This window comes from Sceloporus occidentalis, unplaced genomic scaffold, assembly GCF_023333645.1.
Source record: "Sceloporus occidentalis isolate IW3139 unplaced genomic scaffold, rSceOcc1.0.p SCAF_2, whole genome shotgun sequence".
In the NCBI taxonomy this organism is placed as follows: domain Eukaryota; kingdom Metazoa; phylum Chordata; class Lepidosauria; order Squamata; family Phrynosomatidae; genus Sceloporus; species Sceloporus occidentalis.
In genome coordinates this window covers 95,143,000-95,165,270 of record NW_028316982.1, presented here as the reverse complement: position 1 = coordinate 95,165,270, position 22,271 = coordinate 95,143,000, and the positions used below count along the sequence as shown (strand labels likewise).

Below are 22,271 nucleotides of genomic sequence, written 5' to 3'. Positions count from 1 at the left end.
TTTGAATAGTCGATTACAGAGTCTATTCTAAATGGGAGTAACCAACTAGATTCTGGCCGATATCAGCCAAATAACAGTAAGGTAAAATAATGGTGTATGTAAAATGACAACAGCCATCAATAATGCATGATTGTGGAGAAATTGAGAGGGGCTTGAGTGTCTGAGTAGGACTCTAGGAGTCAAGGATTCAAATTCCCATTTAGCCATGGAAAACCCTAGGTGCCCTTAGTCAAATCATAGAGTATGGCAATGGAAAACCTCCTTTGAATAAATCTTGCCAAGAAAGCCCTAGGAGAGGGTTACTTTGAAAGCTCATAACAAAAAATAAAATGAATAAACAAGATACAGAAGAAGTTAATGCTCTTCATGTGACCAACCAACTGTACCCAAAAGTACAACTTTATTTTTAGTTTGAATTACTATATTAATAATCATAATAAACAGGACTGTCTCATTAAAGTTATCTTTAAAAAAAAGAATAGGTCTAACCAACACATTCAAAGTACATATCACTAAACACAGCAGAGCATCCTCTCGGATAGGAATGCACAGAACTGTGGCGGTGTTAAAAATGATAATTTTCCTTCATTTTTGTAGTGAAAATGCTTGGACAGAAAATTATTATAGCCATCTTAATATACAAAATCTATATTTTCGGGGTTATACCAGCAAGCACAATATAATGTTGTTTACTATTTGAAATTATACAGCACATTTAGTGTGTGGGTACAAGAATATGTTGGGAGGCACAGACATTTTTTTGTGTATAGTCAACATTTTTTGTTAGGTAACATTTTTTGTGTATAGTCAACCCTCCATATCCATAGATTCAAGTACCCATGACAAGTACCATTTTCTCATTTTATATATGGTCCACTATTTTACTATGTCACTGTATTTAATGGGACTTACTTGTGTATAAGTCAACCTCATGTATAAGTCGAGAGCAGGTTTTGGGGGCAAAATCATGGATAAGTCGAGGGTCAAACTCAGGGGCATGTAACAAAGGATCTAAACGGAAGGAAACAAAACACCACTTCGCTCCTTCCTTTTCCTTCTTTGGACCTCTCACCAGGGTCACAGTCTGGGCATGCAAAATGTGGGCACAAATCTCTAATTTCCCTCCCTTCCCCACAATCTTCCCCAAGGCTGCTGGCTTGCAAAAAAAGGGGACACCAGCCTCCAGTTTCCCTTCCTTCCTCACAACTTTCCCCAAGGCTGATGCCTTGCAAAAAGGAGGACACAGACCTCCAATTTCTCTCCCTTCACTACAACTTTCCCCAAGGCTGCTGGCTTGCAAAAAAAAAGGGGGGGGGGGACTCAGACCTCCATTTCCCCTCCTCTCTCTCCTCCCTCCTTTCCCCACAGTTTTCCCAAGGCTCAAGGAGAAGTATTACCATATTGACCTGTATATACATCTACCTAGGATTTTGGAACCCATTTTTGGGCTTAAATTTTTTGACTTATAGACAAGTATATATGATAAGCATCCATGGATTTTGGTATTCACAGGGCATCCTGGAACCAAACTCCAGCAGATACCAAAGACCCACTGTACAAGTGTGGTGGTGGTGGTGGGGGGGGGGGGTTTGCAGGGGAACTGTCAAAAGCTTTGACTTCAGTTACATGAGAAACTGCATATAACTTTAATCTATATAAAATCTGATGATAGCATTCTACACAGCTGTACAGAACAAAACCTCATTGGTATAATAAGGCCAAAGAACAGGAAAGTTACAGAATTCTATCACACAATATCTGATTTGCAGCTGCAGAGGATATTACTGCACCATCACTGTGTTGGCAGATGGGATTTAATACTTATGTAACCAAAATGGACCAAGCATGCCACCCAGCAGAATAGCCCAAAGCCTGGGGGACCCCCAAGGTTTGCAGAAGTAAAAAATAAGTATTTTAAAAAGCTTGTGGGGGCAATCCTTTCCCCAACTCCCCAATGAGTCTATGTTAAATGGCTACAAAATGTGGAGTGCCTGGGAAGTGGAGAGGAATGGAACTGAGTAACCAGGAGAGGATATACTGTATCTGGAACATAGAAGAAAAGCAAACCACATTAGAATATTCTGTTGGAAGGCACCCACTTTTCACCATAATAGCCACAGCAACTTCAGCATTTGCAGGGAAGATTCTTCTCCTGATGGGAAATTATAGTGATTGGGGAGGTCTATCTGTAGAGTTGAAGCGTTAATTCTGTAAATCTTACCCATCATAACTTTTTATTTTTTCCTTTGTTGGATCTGACAACAGGATAATTATTGTGAGTAATGACACTGGGGTGTATTCAGTTAAAATGTCCATTTGTTATTAATGAGAAATAGATTAATATCTTATTTTTCAGATAATGGCTTTTCAGTAATAATATTTTTATGCACAGTCTACTTTGTGCTGAAGCTGAACCACTGACCCATAGTTTAATGTGAACAAATGGAAATATCTTGTAGAAAGGAGCGCACAAAAGAAAAGTAACTACTAAAAACCACAAGGGAAACTCTTCATTTTGTTTAGGAAGCTTGTTTGTTTTTTTACTTCTGATCACTGAGGAGTGGAGGGAAGGAAGAGTGCAAGAAGAAAAATGTTATCACTTGCCACCATTTGCCTTTTTTTAAAAAAAGAAGAAGAATGGGAAGGCATGCAAAGGCACAAATGTAGCAACAGCAAATAGACAGGCATATTCTACAGATATCAACCATGCCTTTAAAATACTGTGCATGGGCAATGGGCATGCAAGGCAGGACTCTAAACATCAATATCAAGTGCCTTCTGATGCCAACAGTTTCTTTTAATAAAATATCTAAGAAGCAGTGACCTTTTTTAAAAATCAAACATCAGTCAGTGAATACCTTTGGGGGTAAAAACTGGATTGCTAACATTGCAAATGTCAGTACAATGTTCAGGCAATACCATTTCTGCTGGTCCCAATCCAATATGCTATGAAATTGTGCCTCTAGCTTCAAACCAAGATTTGAAGTACACTGAATTCTAGGCTGCCTTATTTGTTGGACATTTTTTTGATATCTAATCAATGCAAAATCAAGACCAGGTTCAACAAACTGAGGCACTCCAGATGTGTTGGACTGCAACTTCATCTTCTCTTAACACTTTTGAAGGTCAATATGTTATGGAAAGCTGCTCTGAATTCAGCTCTGGTCATGCCATTTGATTTGCAACAGAATCTCAAACAACAGGTTATATTCCAGCCAGTACCTATACAGCTTCCCTAAATAACAGGTGTCCTGTTACATTACAACATATATCCTAATACAAACATTTATAATGATTTGATCTCATAAAGTGCATTCACACTGCAGAATTAAAGCAGTCTGACACCACTTTAACTGTGATGAGTCTATCTTACAGAAATCTAGGATTTGTAGCTCTCTGATAAACCAGGCTGAATGCCTCAACAAGGTACAAATCCCAGGATTCTATAGTTTAGAGTCATGGCAATTAAAGTGGTGTCAAACTGCTTTTATTCTGCAGCATGGATATACAGAGTTTGATTAAGAACACTCTAGAGAACAGAGTGTTCTGCCCTCTGTAAATGACCACCTTGCTTCCCTGCCTCAAGTCACTCCATTTCTTGTTCTACCTTTGGCCCTGGACAGACCTTTGCAGTGTCATGGCGACATGCTAGCAGTTTGCGGTGGCACTAAAAGGAGCTGCTTTTCAGTGCTCCTTTGTTTTTCGCGCAACCGTGCCGCGCAATTTGGTTGCTGCAGCGCAGCTACGCGGAAAAGAGAGGTGGCTGCCGGCTGCCTCTTTCTGGCGGTCTGTACCCCGCCATATTCACTTTAAAAATGCTGTGGTGAATTTCTTTTAGCTGAAACCACGTGCTAAGGGTATTGTACAGAATGATCTCTTAGCTATTTTTTTAAAGAGAGAATTTCTAGAGAGCTTGCAAACAGCCAGTTGTATAAAACTGGACATTTGAGCTATCTCACTATTTCTCCTGGTTGTTTGGTGTTTTTATCCCCTATGTTCAGTGATGCAGCAACATCTGGGAAACAAATTACTAAACTCAACTAATTACATCTTTTCATGTACACATAAGGATAAAATATGGGTTGAATATGACTTATCTGGAATGCTTGGGATCAGAAGTGTTTTAGATTTTGGAATTTTTTTTTAAATTTTTGAATATTTTCATATACATAATGAGATATCTTGGAGATAGGACCCAGTTCGAAACATGACATTCATTTATGTTCCATAAACACTTTATTCAAATAGCTTGAAGATAATTTTATACATAATATTTTTAATAATTTTGTGCATGAAATAAAGTTTGTGTATGCTGAAACATCAGAAAAACAAGGTGTCACTAGATAAGCCACCCATGTGGACAAGCTTGGGTTTTTGGAATTCTGGGTAAGGGAGACTCAACCTGTACATTGTTTAATTCTTAAAAGGGAATCAGTGGTTTATCTGAATTTTTCCCCTCTCTCTTTCAAACTCAGACTATATCTTCAGAAACTATGCTGATTAGCTGTTATTGACTTGAGCTGAACAAATTAATGAATAAACTGAAGACTTCTTTTTCAGAACAAATTAGCATGATTGATAAAGAAAAAACTTGAATACCAGTAATCTTGAGATCATTTCTAATCTGATCAGCACATCAAAAATTCATGAATCACAGGCACAGTTGTTTTTGTTCAAGGCACTTTTTTCCTTTTAGGAGACTGACATGAAGGAGTCTACTTTACAGGATCAGGCTATTTGAAGGACCACCTGCACTCATATGAATTTGGCTGAGCCTCAAGTCTGCTCCAACTCATGGCTTGGATAATTCTTGGACAATTCCAACTTTAGTGCTTTACACTTTATTATCTTACACAGTTATTTCATAGCTGCCCTTCCCATTCTTAGCCTTCTTATTTCTTGGCGGCAGTCTCTGTTTTGATCAATGTATGATTTAAAGAACAGAAAATCTCTGGACTTCCGGTGGTATGGCGGGGCGAAGGGACACCTTCTCTTGAAGGCTCTGAGAGGGTGCCCGCTAAGCGCGGAGACGGGAGGTTTGGGGTAAGGTACCAAACACTCATACGTATCCCCCTGATAAAGGGGAAGCAGAGGGGCTCAAATTAGGAGTACCCGACTTCGGATCAAACCTTTAAGCTGTCTTTTCTAACAAACTTTATGGAAGTCGGAAGGGCTCCTTGAGCAACCACGTCCACGTGAAGGAATCGCCAGCCGTGACTGTGCGACATAGCCCTAGCCACCACTTTTAATTTTTAAGTTTCTGAACTGTTTCGGTTTCCCCTCCTCATTTGGAGGGGGAGGATTTTGATCTGCCTTCCTCATCCTAGTTAAAATCGCTTTCTGCAAAGCTAAGGCTTGCCGAGGCCAGCTGTCCGGGACAGATCCCTGCCATTGGTTCATCCCCTTTCCTCTTGGCTTAAGCTCAGGATTTATTGTGGATTTACTGAGAGCTATTGGAGGAGCAAGCTCTGGAACTGACTGCCCCACGAACAACGAAGGGATTTGACTGCTTTGAACACCCGGAGGTTGGTTTGCCAATGAGACTGGAGCCGTTAGAGAAGAAATACCTCCATTTTTTTCTTTGTGTTGTTTATTTGGAGTCCACTCTCGCTGGAGGTTTGAGGACACTATTTTTTTTTTTTATGGACTGCTGACTTTGTTAGGTACCTATTATACTTTACTTCTATTCTTGTTTTTTTTTTTTTCCTTTTTCTTTTTGGCTTTGTTCTTGTCTCTTTCCCCCTTTTTTTCCCAACTTTTTTGGGAGCGGAGATCCTGCATTTCGCCTGTCCTTGAGTTCACATCTGGTTTTGATTGTCTTATTGAAAAAAAAAGGAGTGAAGGAAGAGAGAGAACAAACTAACTCTTGTAACAAGTGGGAGTTTGACTGCTCTGAGAGATTGGCTACATTTGTGACACCTGGACCTCCTCTCTCTTAGGAATACTTGAACTAGCTACTTTAAACAATTGTACAAACCTCAACTTCAGAAAGTAAGATTCATTTGCTTCCAGACTGGATGATTGATCTGTTTTCCTCTCTCTGGGGTAAAAAGTGTTCTACTATTTAACTTAACCAGTTGCACACCCCCTCTTACTGTTTGTTTCACCGAATTTGTTAAAAGGAAATAATGGATCTTAATTGACTTATTTGACTAGAGTTGCAGATTTAAAGGGTACTTTGGGGGAATGCTTTAGAAGATAATATTATTGGGAAAACCTGTTTGCTGCTCTAACCTACTTTTCATTCTAAGATATTTTAGTACCCTCTTTGTTGCTGACTGCCTTGATGTGATTTATTTTCCTATCTCTAATGATAGATAAAGGAAGACAATAAGAGATTCTCGCCTTGTTTGTCCTTTGAGGAACCATATATTAAGTAATTGAAATTGTGAAATCTCAAGGTGCGATGTAGTTAATTTCTTTTTTGGGGGAGGATATGGGGATTCCTATGCTTGCAAATTAATATTAAAAGAGACCATTGGTCATCATATCTTACTATTGTTTGCCTGGGGGTGAGTTTAAATCCTTTTTTCATTTTTTTTTAAAATCTTTAATTCATTAAGGGAAAGAAGGGCGAGAGTGATAAAGGAAAGTAGCCTTTAGAGGTTGGAGGAATTCTTTTTGTATTTAAGATCAGTCTTCTCTTTGTTTTAATATTTGGCTTTGTTGATAGTGATTAAGTAGTTTTATTTGGGTACATAATTAAGACATAAGAATTTATTACCCTTTGTGGGAAAGGGGGGAAGCCTCTTTCCTGACAAAATTAGCTCTAAATTATCTTTGCTTTTGCCTTCCCCTGCCCCTTGCCCACCCCTTTCCCATCGTTTCAAAACCCTCTTCTCTAGAATGGCTGCTAGTACAAGAAAAGCCACTGCACAAGCATCTGCCATGCTACAAGGTAGATCTTCATCAGAAATGCCTCTAAAAATAGCAGAACAAAATGGACAACTTATGGAAGAAATAAGGAGATTACAACATGAAACGAATTTAGCAATCCAGAAATCAAACGATGACATTAAGAAAGATCTAAATGGAATTACTCTTAGACTGGATAGGATTGAAGGAGATTTAAACACCTTCAATGGGAGGATTACAAAACTTGAGGAGGATGTTAAAAACTCGGACGAGAAAATGGAACTTCTTAATAAAGAGCAACAATACTGCCAAGATGAGATCTTAAGATTACAACTAAAACAAAGAGAAAACTGTTTAAAACTCCGTGGTCTCCCAGAAAAAATTAATGAAAATCTGTACACCTTCCTATGTCCCATATTGGCGAATTTCATTGGAGAATCTGAAGCTCATTTTCCCTGGGAGATTGACCGAGCATACAGGATCAATTCAAGAATAGCGAAATTAAAGAACCTTTCACGCAACGTGGTGATTTATTTTGTCCGTAGACAAACAAAAGACCTGATATTTCAACAAAGCTTTAAAATGAAGCTGATAATTGACGGTAAAGAAATTATGGTGCTACGGGATGTCCCAGGGAAAATCTTAAAAAGAAGAAGGGACTACTTCTTTCTAACGGACCAACTAAAGGCACGAGGGATCCCTTTTAAATGGGAAGACATTGATGGGGTGGTTCTGACCTGGAGACAAAGAAAAATAAAACTGAACTCCATCGAAAAAGCAAGAGCCTTCTTAACGGAAATGAATAAGAATAATGACAGAGATGGAGATGAAGGGAGAGGGGAGAACAGGAGAGAAGATGTTGCGGAAGATAGGCTTAAAGCACCGAATGATTAAATAAGATGAAAGATTTTTAGTTAAAATCTGATGAAATTTTCCTTTCTTTTTCTACCCTTTCCCTTTTTTTCTTCCTCAAATTGCGAATGGTGATAAGGATATTACTAGGTCTAAAATTACCTCTAAGATATCGACAATCTTTTTAAAACTGCTTATACTCTACTTAATCTGCTTATTAAATGTTTTAGACCCCTTTGGAATAAAAGTATATTTCCCCAAATGAGCCCCAACTGATTTGGCCTCTTTTTTGCGACATCTCTTTTTTTGGAGGAATCTTCCCCCTCCCCCACCCCTTCTCTTCTCCTACTCTCTTCTCTTTTGCCAAATCTTCAAACATTTTAAAGATGAAATTCCTTTCATGGAATATCAAAGGCTTAAACTCTCCTCAGAAGAGAAAGAGAGTGTTTCACTACTTAGAAAAGAAAGGGACAGATATTGTCTGTCTTCAAGAAGTACGCTTGAGATCTAAAGATGTCAGATTGATTAAAAATAAAAAATTAGGGAAAGAATACGCAGCTACCATTGATAAAAGTAAGAGAGGCGTAATCATCTATGTTAAGGATCAATTTGAGTCTAGAGAGATTTTTAAGGACAGGAATGGATGGTATTTAGGAACTGAAATTAATAGAGCAGGCGAAAGAATTTTGGTGGTCGGAGTGTATGGACCCCAAGAAAAAAAATTTTTCAAAAATTTGCAAGAAAAGCTATCAGAATATGATTACGAGAATATAATAGTGTTAGGAGATTTCAATGGTGTTATTGATCCCAAAGTCGATAGAAAATCAGAAAAGAAAATCAAATTAAACCAAGGAAAGCTACCAAATCCTTCTTTGATTTCAAAGAAAATTTTGGCTTAGTGGATACTTGGAGACATTTTCATGATGATGAAAAAGGATATACTTTTTACTCGGATAGACATGAGTCGCTTTCAAGAATAGACCTGATTTTATCAACGAATAATATAATTAGAGAAACTGAAAATATAGAAATTTTAAACAGGGAGATCTCAGATCACAATCCGATACTGTTAGTTTTAAAAGACTCAAGGAAGATCTACAACTGGTTCCTGAATGAAGAGCTACTAAAGGATAAAAATGTGTTGAAGAAGGCAAAAGAAACAATTCAATTATATTTTAAAGAAAACTTGAATGGAGCAACAAGCTTAGCCACTACATGGGATGCAGGCAAGGCGGTAATAAGAGGGTTCTTTACACAACAAAACATAGTTAGCCAAAGAGAAAAGAAGGGGAAAATCTCTTATCTAAATAACTTATTGAAGAATAAGGAAGAAGAATTATCCAAAAACCCGAAAGACAAAGAGACCCAAAAGGAAATTAAACTCCTGAAAAAACAACTAGAATTTGAGGCACTAAACGAAATTACACTTTATGATCTTACACAGTTATTTCATAGCTGCCCTTCCCATTCTTAGCCTTCTTATTTCTTGGCTGCAGTCTCTGTTTTGATCAATGTATGATTTAAAGAACAGAAAATCTCTAACTACTTCAATTACCTCATTGTCTAGGTTGTATTTATGTAGATACTCTGTGGTCATTATATTTGTTTCTTTATGTTCAGCAGTTTCTTTGCACTTTCTTCCTTGACCTTCCTCAGTAATTGTATTCCCCATCACCATGTAGCATGTAAGAGCTGGACTTTAAGAAGGCAGATAGCCAGGAAGCCAACCTATTTGGGACCTGGTGCTGGAGAAGAGTGATGACGATAGTGTGGACAACCAAAATGACAAACAAATGACTCCTTAAACAAATCAAACCATAAATACTCTTAGAAACCAAGATGATTAAATTGAGGCTGTCATACTTTGACCACATCATGAGAATGCATGACTCATTAGAAAAGATAATAATGCTAGGAAAGTTAGAAGCAGTAGAAAGAGAGGAAGACTCCACACCAGATGGCAAGACTCTATTAGGGAGGTCACAAGCCTGAATCTAGAAGGCCTAAGCAGAACAGTGAAGGATAGGGGGACCTGGGAATGTCACATACACATGGCTGTAATGAATCAGGATAGACTTGAGGCCAGGTGACAATAACAAAAGTATGGTGCCTGTCTTAGACTGTTGATGTTCCTTCCTCCTATCTTCTCTCCTCCTTGTTATGAATCTAAACGTGTTCTTCGTATGATATTTTCTGCATACAAATTGAAGATAGAAGCCTTTTGCCAATTGGGAACTATTCTGTTTTTCCATATTTTGTACTAACAGTAGCCTCTTGTGCTAAGTGCAGATTTCTCATTAGAATTATCAAATGTAGTGGTCTCAATATCGACCTCAAAGGCAGTCCCCACAAAATGGTTGCTCTGTGTTTCTGATTTCATTAGCCAGTCCTTTGACAGCTCCCTTTGACAAATGACAATTCAAGCGTCTAACTCAATAAACAGCATCACAGACAAAGACAAAAGGTACCTGCCAAAAGAGAAACTGAGTAACATTTTCCTGCAGATGCCATTAGCAGTGATCCCTGCCCTATCTGTAAAACTTTCTCCCAAAAGATATACTTTTATCTTCATTGCTATTGGCTTTTAACCAGGCCTTCAAAATCCTCTTATTTGGTGCTGCTTTTAGTGAAGTGATGAACTAAATTTCCGAGTGTAAATGGTTTATACAACTGCTATGTTTAAATGGCTCTCTTTCATTCATATTAGTTTTATAAGTGTATGATTTGAACTGCTGTTTTAAATGATAGTGTTTTATTAGAAGGGGCATATTGCTTTTGCTTGATGAAAGCCTTCTTAGTTGGGAGGATTACCATCCAAGGCATGAGAAAAACATTTTGCCTCTTCTGGCTGTGAGTTCCACAGTCCTCACACTTTACAGCACTTCTTACTGCTCTGGAAGCTGAAGTGTTTTACATAGGCAACTATATGAAGTGAAGGAGCTCTTGGAGAACTGAAACACTTTTCAAGAAGGCAGGTTTTGTTCTTGAAGCTGATTATTTAAGATCGTTGTTTTTATACAGTTTTCATGTATGGTAACATCTGCTTTTCAAGTGTTCCAACAAGTAAGCCAAATTATCCTCCACCGAGAACAAACAGATGTTCTAGTCTGGTTTTCAGAGGCAATAGTAATAATTTTTATTTATTAGTCAACAATGTTTGCTAATTTGCTCTCTGCAATTGAAGGAACTGAATGTTTATCAAGATCTAGCTGAAACGCTTTCCAGTGGTTACTAGTGACCTCTTCTGTCAGAGCACTTTGGAATGCATATAAACCTAATTACAATTATAACTGCCATTCACTTGTTTATGCATTAATGAAGGAGAAACATTATAATGAAGTCACTTGTTAGCATTCTAAATGGCATTATGCAGAAAGCTATTGTCTGCATTAAAACATCCAGGTAGGGGAGATGAACAAGAAAAAAATTACTACTATAAGTGTTGATTCTCCAGAATTTTGCCTTTCAAGATAACAGTTCTGACCTCCGAACAGCCCCAGTGTAATAAGGAAAGAATAACAGTGTCAAAAACTAAATATAAAGAAACATCTTGGAAAGGAGAATGAGAAGGGACATGGTGTGAAGAATAATGGGCATAATAGCAACACTAGCTATACATGTTAACGTTTTCCAGTCAATTTGTTTTCCTAAGTATCTGGAAATGGAAGCATATAAACGTGTACAATGATGCAATAGGTAAGAAGTTACCCCTTTCTTCCAGCCACACAATATCTTCAATTTTCCATCAAGACCTTTGTCTCACATACTGTGGGTATCTACTATTGAAGAGGCATCAAAAATGCCATTTGTTCTATTTTGCATAGGAAATATATATTTCAAGTATAGAAGTTTTTGAGGCTGTTCACCAAAGAAGAAGGAAAAATTTTGCTGACTGAACTACAAAATATCAGATGCTACAAATGACATACCTCTAAACCACTTTCTGTAAAACATAGATTTTAGCTGACGTACAAGGAAGAAATTCTACAACATGCCTGTGCAATACTATTCAAGAATACCATATATGCTCAGCTATAAGTTGATCTCATGTATAAGTCAAGGGCAGGTGTTGGGTGCCAAATTAGATAAGTCGAGAGTAAAACCTAGGGACATGCAACAAAGGATCTAAATGATGAAGCAAAGGAAAACAATACCAAAGAACCTACAATATTATGGCAGGCATAACCTAACACTAAAGGCTGGGTGGAAAAGAGAGTAGAGGGAGGTCAGTGCTTTCAGGACATATTGCACTCCTGCCTTTCACCAGAGGATGGTTCCCTTTTTAATAAGAGCTAAAGTATAGCATTTACATTAACCTGTGGATAGGTTGACCCAGGTTTTTGGGGGCAATTTTTTGACTAAAATTTCTAGACTTATACATGAGTATATACAGTAGTTTGGAAAGAATACATACAATTAATACATTTATGAAACCATCACAATTTATTGTGAACATTTTATAACAATGATCACAAACAAGTAGTTATCAGTATATATCAGTATCTCTTCAACATGTATCAGCATCACTTCAAAATGCCTTACTTTTGACGGTGGCTGTTCGAGTACAGTTGTAAAGGATAGCGAGTTCCCCAAATACCTTGCCAGGCCCCATGGTGCACAGCTTTACACCTTCCTTCGTCACTTCAACCTTTCCGTCTGTAAATAAAGAACATAGTTTTCTATCGTCAACTATTCCAATTGCTTAGAAATATAAACATGAGCTTCCATGACATTACACAAGTACTGAAAAATTATAAACATTCGAACAAGCATTGTAACAAGTATGGGTGTGAATTTGCTATATCTTTCACTTTTTAAAAAAATTGCAGTTGTAATGGACAGTGCATATGTGTGTGTTACATATGTACATTTCACATATCACTGTCTAAAAGAGGTACCTCAAACGATGTATGAATTGAAAGGACTGGCCCTGAAAGCTGGGCAACTGAGAGTTAAAGAATATTTCAATCTATCCCCCTACCAAAGTCCTTCCTCTACAGATTTATGTAAGTATTTATGTAATTTTTTCCTGTTTGTAATAATCATAATTTGACTTTGTACTATGGAGTTTTGTTGCTGTTTCTAAACGAACAGAGGCTGCATCCACTCTGCAGAAATAGTCCAGTGTGACACCACTGTCATAGCTCTATGGAATTCTGGGGACTGTAGTTTTGTAATCAAGACCCCATTCTCACTAGCCCATTTGCACTGGATAGAACTGGACAGATTCGGTTGCCCCCATACCAAATCTGCCCAGAAAGAAGTTCATCTTGATGGATGCAATTTGCTCCTCTGAAGTTCATATTTGCAGTACCGCTTTAAAATGTTTGTTGTCAATCAAATTCACTTCCGCTTTCGTCAAAGGTGACATATCCTACAGTCATTGGCCAATGGAATTGGTACATCCCCCTCCTTTTTTAAAAAAAACTGGTGGCTGTGTGCGCATATTCTGTCAACTTGTCAAATTTCAAAACCTCCAGGTGTGTGTGTGTGTGTGTGTGTGTTGTGTGCATTTGGGTCACTACAGACTATGGCAACCCTAAAACCACCCCATCCTGGGGTTTCCTTGGCAAGATTGGTTCTGAGGAGATTTGCCATTGCCTTTCCCCTGAGGCTGAGAGAGTGTGACTCCCCCAAAGTCATGGGTTTCCATAACCTTCTCTCTGAGTGCCAGCCTCTAGCTTCCCCTTTGCTTCCAGCCCAGCATTTCCTCCCCTTCCCTTCCCTTCCCTTCCCTTCCCTTCCCTTCCAGCCCAATGCTACCTCCAAAGTCCCTGCCTCCCCCTCGGATACCAGCCTCTTCCCTTCCCTTCCCTTCAAGCCCAATGCCACCTCCAAAGCCCTTGCCTCCCCTCCTCCCCCTGATGCAAAGTGAGGTGCCATGCCGGGAAATGTAGCACAAGCAGACACATTCTATCAATATGTATCAACCTGTAGAAAAAGCATTTGCATAATCTGTCAAAAATAAAAATTACAAAAAAGGGAGAGAAAAAGCTGCCTGCAAGAGCAGAGGCATGTTCCTCCCTCTGACGTAAATCCCTCCCCTGAACTTGACCCAATCATGACCGGGGCCAAGTTCACATTTGCCGGCAGCAGGGAAGAAACGGGTTTTCCTAAAAGACACAGGAAATAATCCATTTTCAGAAAAACCACTCTAAGGGGGATTTGTCCTGGATCAGGTGTGGAAAACCCTAATGCTGATGTGTTTAAACCAGTGCCAATGAGAACTTCCGACTTTTAATCCGGGTTACAGTTTGGTACACAAGGTAGTCTGAATGGCCCCATAGTCATATTTTCTGCCAAAACAAACTACAGTTCCCAGAATTCCATAGCACTGAGCCATGTCAGTTAAAAGTGGTATCAAACTGTATTATTCTGCAGACAGACAGAAGCAATAGTTATATCTTGCAGTGAGTTTGGAAAGTTCAAAATCAGATGGGTCCGTTGGTCCCTTCACTTTCCAGCTCATGATATACCAACTCCTGGGATGGAAAGAATATTTGAAAAGATTCAGAAATGTTTTGGGTTTTTTAAAAGTGTGTGTGTGTGTGTGTGTGTGTGTGTGTGTGTGTGTGTGTGAGGGAAAATGTTCCCCCCACCTCATTTTCTGCAAAGATGGTGCTATTTCTGTCCTGAAAATTGTCCTTTTAAAACACAAAATAAATCCTAAACTGTTTTCAAAAGACAATATATGACAAACATAAAAGGGTAAAATTAGTTGTTCTTGTCTGCAAAAATAAAATTAATGATAATTTCTATCTCTAAAACACACTCCATTTCTTTCCCATTGCTAATCTCTCACACTTTTAGAGTTGTTTTCATCATACCCCATCCCACTCCGTCCTTTGTAAAGCTAAAGCTCAGTCAAATATCTCATTTGAAAGTCGTAACCTGCTATAGCCTTGCTTGTCCCAGAGTGTTATGCAACAGCCATGAAATTTCACTGTAATCACATATGTTTGCCTCTGAACCATTTGAAGTATTTCATCCCGTGTGCCTGTCAGAAAAGCTCACTAAATGGCCTATACAAGATGAGCAACAAGAACTGCCAACACTTATAGACCTACAAATGAGGCAAGGAAGTTAGAAGAAAATAAATAAATTCAGTTACCAGCTCTTAAAGGAACAAAAATACCAGATTCTTATCATCACCACCTTGAATGGAAATGGAAATGATTCAGACACAAGAGTGTCTGATGGATTGTGCAATGGATTGTGCACTTCAGTCCCATATTCCCATGCTACAGATAAAGGGAATGACAACTAAAAGATGACAACGGAGAAGGAGGAGCTGGCAGATGGAGATAGCTGTTCAATAAAGCTGACAGACAAAACTTCACTTCCCAACTCTTCGTCTGCTGTATCCCAGCGGAATGCTTACTGCTAAATTAAAAGGCAGAGTTAAGAGAAAGGAGGAGCACATAGAGCTTCACCATCAGTAGAACAGATGGAGCAGGGCCTGCTTCCAATTCCTCTCTCAATAGCCAGGTTCCTTAGTGATTGGAGATGTGTCTTTTCATCACAAAAATCTGGTTCTGTTCTTTAGGAAACATCAGTTATGAATGCATGGCAGTGATTCAAACCTGGAAAAGTCTAACCTGCAGGGCTGGCCTAAAATGTTTTGATACATTTTGGTACCTGAGACAAAGGACACGATATACATACCCCTATTTCATGTACAAAAGCTGATGAAATTGTTCACTGATTCTTATTGCAACACTGGTGATGAGGCAGCAACTTCTACCAGATTTGAAGGTAGCAAGGTAGCTTAGGGGGTGTGAGACCAGCTTTTGTCTTGCAGCCCCCCTCCCCCTTGGGGATCAACTGTGGGCTACTATCACTGATCCCCTCAGTATTACCCATCATCTGTGTCCTGAGACACCTTACTCTGTCTAATGTCAGAGAAAGCCCTGCTCACTGTTATTTTTTTTAACTGTTTTCTCCCAAGTACTCTAGGAATCTCTCATCATTGGAACTGGACTCTACCAGTTAGCATTCATGTTGTGCAAACAGTTCTAGACCCTAGCTGAGCAGCCCATGACAACCAACGCTTACGATGGCCTTCCCCATGTTGGTGCCCTCAAGAAGCTCAGACTATAATTCCCACCGCTCCATGATCTGGTGGGACCAATAGTCCAAAACATCAGGTTGTGGGAAGTTTGGGTTATGCTATAAAACAAATTCTTCAGCTCCACTAATCGAAGGATGGCATCATCTGACTCTGTCTTCAAATGTAATTTCTGAAAGCTGCTTAATAACTTAAAAGTGGGGTGCATGAAATTTATGGAGAGAAGTTTGCTGATGTAAAATAAATGACTTAATTCACCAAACCACATGCTTATCCAGAAATATAAACAACTCATTTTGCTTATTTTCAAAGGAAAAATCCTAATTCTTAAATATATTAATCCTTTATCAAAGCAGCTAATAAAATGATTGTGACCTACCACAAATAAACAACTGCCATTTTCACATTATCTTTGCCAGTTAATCTTCCTCAAAATGGCCTGGTAACCCAGTACCTTTTTATGCACAAAGTGCTATTGCCGATGATAGTTGGCAAATAGATGCCTAGGAAACTACTTAACACACCTAAGCTGGAGCTGCTCAGACTTTCCTACATTTGGGGCAGTATTGATTATTTCCTCACATTTGGAGTAGTCTTTGGGAGCAGTCAATCCCCCAACCAAACCCCCCAACCAAAACAGCAGTATAATTATGCATTTTATTATATAAGTGCATTATATTTTATAAAGGTAAATCTATACCATACCACAAGAATTGGGCCTGAGATGGGTCATGACATTTCTATATGGGCCATGACAAATGGGTCATGACATCTCTATATTTCTATATTGCAATATGTCAACAATCTGCTGACCCCATATTATATTCTTTAGGGGAAAAGGAAATGGCTTTATACTAAATGAGATTGCTGGTCCATCTTCTTATTTATTGTCTACATTAGCTGGTGAGTGGCAGGATGTCCATCCTACATATAGATGCCAAAGGCTTCTGGGACTTTTAACAAATGCTCTACTACTGAACTATGGCTGTTCCACCTATCATAAACAATTCTTAGAGCAGATGTTGACGGCTCTGTTATGTAAAATGTTATAGCGATCATAAATATAGTGTTTTGTCATGACACAACACAGAGTGGGAGAGGGAGAGAGGAAGAAAGAACAAAGCAAGGTAATGATGGCAATAGAATAAGCAACAGATTTATTGATTACTGACAGAACTGACATTTAGAAACACTCCTCAGTCAGGAAATACTAATCTTGATAATCATTACAGTGCCTATTTCAAGAGATGGCAAAATGATAAAGAATCTTTGCATGTGCACTAGGATTTTCTGTTTCCAATCAAGCCAAGTCAAATTTTATTTGCATCGAGCCATGGCCATCGCAATTATAAAAAATACATCAGCAAACATAATCAACAAATTCACCAATATTAATTACTAATACTAATACTAAAACACTCTTTTTTCCCCTAAACTATGGCTCTGTTATTAAAATAGATATTGACACTACAGCAGATTCTCGCTATCCATGGGCTTGCTATGTGCAGAATTAAGCATCAGCAGACAGCAACCCCTATTGCTTTCATTGCAACCACCCGCACGTTGTACCCGCCATTGAGAACAATGGCACTCATGGTCCTGCATTTTTCCTTATCCATGGAGGGGGGAACGGATCCCCCTGGATACAAATGGTGGACTGTATAGCCACAGGGCCTTAACATGTAAATATGATTATTCAATTATATATAAAATTATGCAATTTAAAAGTCATGTCTAGCCTTTATTTTAACAGATGTTGCTAAACAAAAAAAAATATTGTTTTTAGTGTAACCATGGGATCAGATACATAATAATTGGTTGGATGTCCTCAGTGAAATAACAATAAAGAGGCAATTAACTCTTTTCATGAATCTCTTCACAAAGAACAAACCAATAAGACATGGCCAACAGTTTTAGTATTTCCATCTCCACCGATACAAACCCTGTTCTGAAATGGGATTCTGCTATATGAGTACTGCTTTCTTTCTTTCTTTCTTTCTTTTTCTTCCTCCGCCTCCTCTGTTTTGGAACTCAGCATCTTATGGCAGATCTAATGCCACAATGGTGAGTTTATGGACTTCTGAAAATAGATTTGAGGAGGTATGGGGTACAGAATATTGAATTCTCTGTAGAAGTAGGTCATGAAAACCATTTTGAATATGCAGAAGCTCTCAGCATGTCATTTCTAATGTTATCCATTGTCTATGCAGCTTGAATGGTTAAACTGTTCAGCTGGCATATCTCCAAACCAAGAAAAAAAATGAGACATTTATCCAGAATTTTCTTTTGTGGAGCTCCAATGTGCAAAAAATAACAGCCACATCTACCAAGTCTTCTACAATACAATGTCAGTAATGGTTGTACAGTCGGCCCTTCTTCTACACTGATTTTTTACACATGGATTCAAGTATCCACTGTTTGAAAAAAAGTATAAATTTCAAATATCAAACCTTGGTTTTCCATGTTTTATAAGGGACACCATTTTGCTATGTCATTATATTTAATGGGACTTGAGCATCCCCAGGGGATCTTGGAACCAAACCCCAGTTATAACAAGGGTCCACTGTACATGTGCAACTCCATCTGTAGCCCCTCCTATGAAGCACTGACAGGTACCTGTTCATGGAACTCCAGCAAGTATGTTTCTACTTCTGCACCCTACCAATAAACTAAAGCAAGCTAATAGCTTCTTCAGTCATTTAGTGAATGAAGTAAACACTAGTAGGATGGATTATCTGTGTATTGCCTAAATGCATGTTCATACTGAACCTTTGCACAGTATGTACTTGCAAAGGGACTGAAAACTGTAAGTATGTTAATGGTGACTGAGGGGATGGAAGCATCTGCTGCTATGTTTCTGTCTTTCATCTATGCCAGCTATCCATCCATATGAACTGAATACCTGAATAGTCCTATGGTAAACTCTAATAAATGCCTTGATTGACACAGATATATAAATCTATATGAGTAAAATTAGTCTGAAGCCACTCAGTTTAAATGGCTCTAAGAATTAGAACTTGGAGTGCATTAGTTTCTGCAAATGTGAAACAAAAATGTGCCTGCTGGGCAAAACATCCTGCATTTCTTTTTAAACAGAGCTTTAGAAAATCCCTATTAGCTTAGTTAGCATGCTTTACTCTGTCAGTTCCAAAAACTCTACGCCACTCAGAAATCAAGCAACTAAAGCAGAACTGCTATAGGGTAATTTTTGCCATTGTGAAGCTGGGGGGAGACTGTCATTGCCAACATCCTTACATTAGCCTTTTCAGTTGAACAACAGAATTTTTCCTAATTAAGGTTACTTGTTTAAATCTCTTCAAAAGACGGAATAGATGAATAGTAATTAACTCACAGGGTCAGGAAAGTATAACGTGATACAGCTTTCGATACTGTTGGACATCAAAGCCACCACAACACTTATGGAAAAAAGGAAAATTGAAACACAATTTGACAAATTGTTGGAAAGAATATTTCCATTGCAGAAAAGAATATACATCCTGGATATTTCAGGATCCAGGCTTCGAGGAAAGTCTGAATTTTGCCTATTCAGAAATTATGAAGCAAATCTGGGGGTTTACTGGGCAAAGGCTCAAAGGAAGTTCATGCATCCTTCAATTTGGCAGGGGCCACCTTGATTAATTCTCTGTTGTCCCACTTTTTCAGCTGCTTTTAAAAGGCTGCTGTTTATCTCTGTTCTTCCCCCTTTCCCCTTTGTCCCCAATTTTTCCCCCATTGCTGCATACTGAGTTGCAATGGCAAAGTGCAAAAGGGATTTGCACTCATTTAAGTAAATGGGGGAGAAAGGGGCAGAATCTCATCCTTCCCTGTAGGCTTAGGCAAAGACAAACTATTGCATTTGCAGCCTCTTCTAGCTTGTCTGTTCTTCCTCACTTATAACTTCTGCCACTTTGACCACACTCTGATGTTGCTTGGCCACATGTGTTCCAGTTTTCATCTGTGAAATGTTGGAGGGTATGATTTCAAGGAAAATAAATTATTTTAATAAGGCTAGCTATAGTCCTCATTTGAAAATATATTTTGCCTAAAGTGAAATGTTGAGACTAATTTATGGTCTGCTTATGGACAAACTGCATACTACTACTCCTGAAGCTTTAAAAGCTACACTGTATTATTCACATTGCTTGTCTCTTTCAGCTACTACTCCAAGGAATTGTTAAGTAGGTTTACTAATATACTGGAAGCAGACATCTTGCATCAACTGAGTTTACACTCCATTTGTTGGAGGCTGTTGGATCCCTTTCTTCCGTTTGGCTTGTTCAGTCCTCAAACCTTTATTTAAAATGTTTTGAAAGCATACATGCTCCTGTCCTTCAGAATAAAAAAAAAAAAAGGGGGGGGGACCAAACTACAGCCTGGTTTTGTGTCATGGTGAGAACATTTGGTACTTTTAGCACATTCAGTCCATCCAATTAAAAATTAAACAACATCCTTAGCTGAATTGCACTTTCTTCAATAATTTGGGCTATAAAACAAACAGCCCTATCACAGCATTCTCAGTTTATTATGAGGATATTTTTCCTTCCCAATAATTAAATGGTAATTTTCCGCTTCCTGTGGACACGGGAGGGGAAAACAGATTAGCTTGATTCTAAGAATGTCAGTCTCCATCTAATTGTTTTGTAATGGCCAATAAAGTAACAGTTTATTACTAGCTTCCTCCTTTACTGCTTATAGCTAACATAGTTGTATGAAACCAAAATCTTCTTCATGTCATTTTATTTTAGTGACACCTTCAACAAATATCCAGATCTCTAAACAAAGAATCCTGGCTTGTTATAGAAGAACCATTGTATCGGGGCACACACACCCCACTTGCAACAGAAGCAGCTGCAAACCTTCCATCTATGGTTTGTTTAGCATGGTTTCACAACTCAGAAGCAGCACTTTGGCCCGTCTCTCCACCCAAAAACTGGTAAATAAGCCCAAGGGGGAGAGGGAAATTAATGGTGTTTTTTTCCTTCTGTCGGGGGGGGGGGGGGAGTCATCATTCACAGTTACTTTTTTGAATAAAGAGATTCACATCTCCTCACCGATTCAGAACTGATTCAGAATCAATTCAGTGTTCCCACTACATTTACCGTGATCGAATCTCTCCGTGCCATTTTAACTCTATTACTGTTCACATTTGCCACTGTACCACTCTCCCATTTCTGGGAACAATGCAGTGCAATCCGGATCGATTCAGTGGTGTGTCACACTACCAAAGATGCAGATCATTGCAGCTCTTTAAAAAATAACCTTTAAAGGATCCAGTGCCAAATGCACCAGTTTGAATGGGCTTCTTGGCTGCCTCCCCCCCCGCAAACTGTACCGAGTGCAGTTGGGGGAAATGTGAACTTCGCCGAAATAAACAGGTCCCACACCGGTTTATTTCTGTAGTGTGAATGGGGCCTTGGGAGAGAAACAAACCAGAGTGCCAGCTCCTGGTGGACTGTGGCATCATATTAAATGAAGCATAAATCAAAGGTCTGTGTTTAATTAGCCACTCCTGCCACAAGTGAGGACAATTAGGCAAGATGAACGAACATACTGTTTATTACCAATAAATCACAGTAACTACAGAACTTTGGCAACTGTAATGCCCAAGCCAGATCAATATATAACTTCGTAACTCTGCCAGGATTTAAATGCTTCAGAGTTTTTATGACACCATTGTTGAATAGACAAGAGTTGCGCTTCTCTGCTAATACCATGCAGCTGGTTCTAGAAGAGGCTCACACTAAAATCCTACTTATTCTTTGAAACTTTGAATTGAATGTCATCTCCAAGTTCCAATTAGGTAATACATGGGATGGAAACTTCTCAGTAATGGCACTTAAGTCACAGATATCCTTAGGAAGCTAGTGATGGCATTTTTTAATCCAGGGGAATTTGATTGAACTTGTAATAATAAATGTTTTGTTGGAGAGCCACTTTTCTATTGTTTTAAACCAATTTTTATTTTTGAAATTTTGGTTTCTTTATTTTGTTTTCCTATTTTATGCTTAGTTTTCTTATGTACTCTGGTTTTAACACTGAAAACTATTTCAGCATTGTAAAGCCCTCTGCTGAGCCAGTGGTCTTTGGATATATATTAACAACAAACAAGCAAGAGATGTACTGAGATTTTGCCAACTACATGTTTCAGTTGGTAGCTCACAAATTAGGCAAGCCTTCTATCAGGTTTATTGTAAAAGAAGATTATCTTACTATAATGCAATATTAGAAAACTCTTTGATTTCCTTTAGGATTGTGTAAGAAATCAATTTTACACAAGTAAAGGTGCCTGAAAGTTCACTCATGTGTTAACATGTACACCTGCATCTTACTGGTTAGTCCCAACTTGAGTAGACTCAATTTACATGTAAATTCCATTGATCCCAAGAGTCTACCCTAGTTGAAACTAATGCTAGTATCCAGGTCATGACTAATGTAAATCAAAGTACCTCACCTTAACATCTTGTGCCTCAGAAGCAGTCAACAGGTTTTACAACTT

At 38.5% G+C, this 22,271-nt stretch overlaps 1 protein-coding gene across 2 annotated transcripts in view; it reads right to left on the bottom strand.

Moving 5' to 3' along the window:
• LOC149318733 (cGMP-dependent protein kinase 1) overlaps positions 1-22,271 on the bottom strand; it is a 799,226-nt gene that overhangs the window by 391,170 nt on the left and 385,785 nt on the right. For both annotated transcript variants that reach the window (XM_089510365.1, XM_089510362.1), the window contains exon 3: positions 12,250-12,363. In XM_089510365.1, coding sequence (XP_089366491.1) covers positions 12,250-12,363 — 114 coding nt within the window. The remainder of the gene's footprint in view (positions 1-12,249; positions 12,364-22,271) is intronic.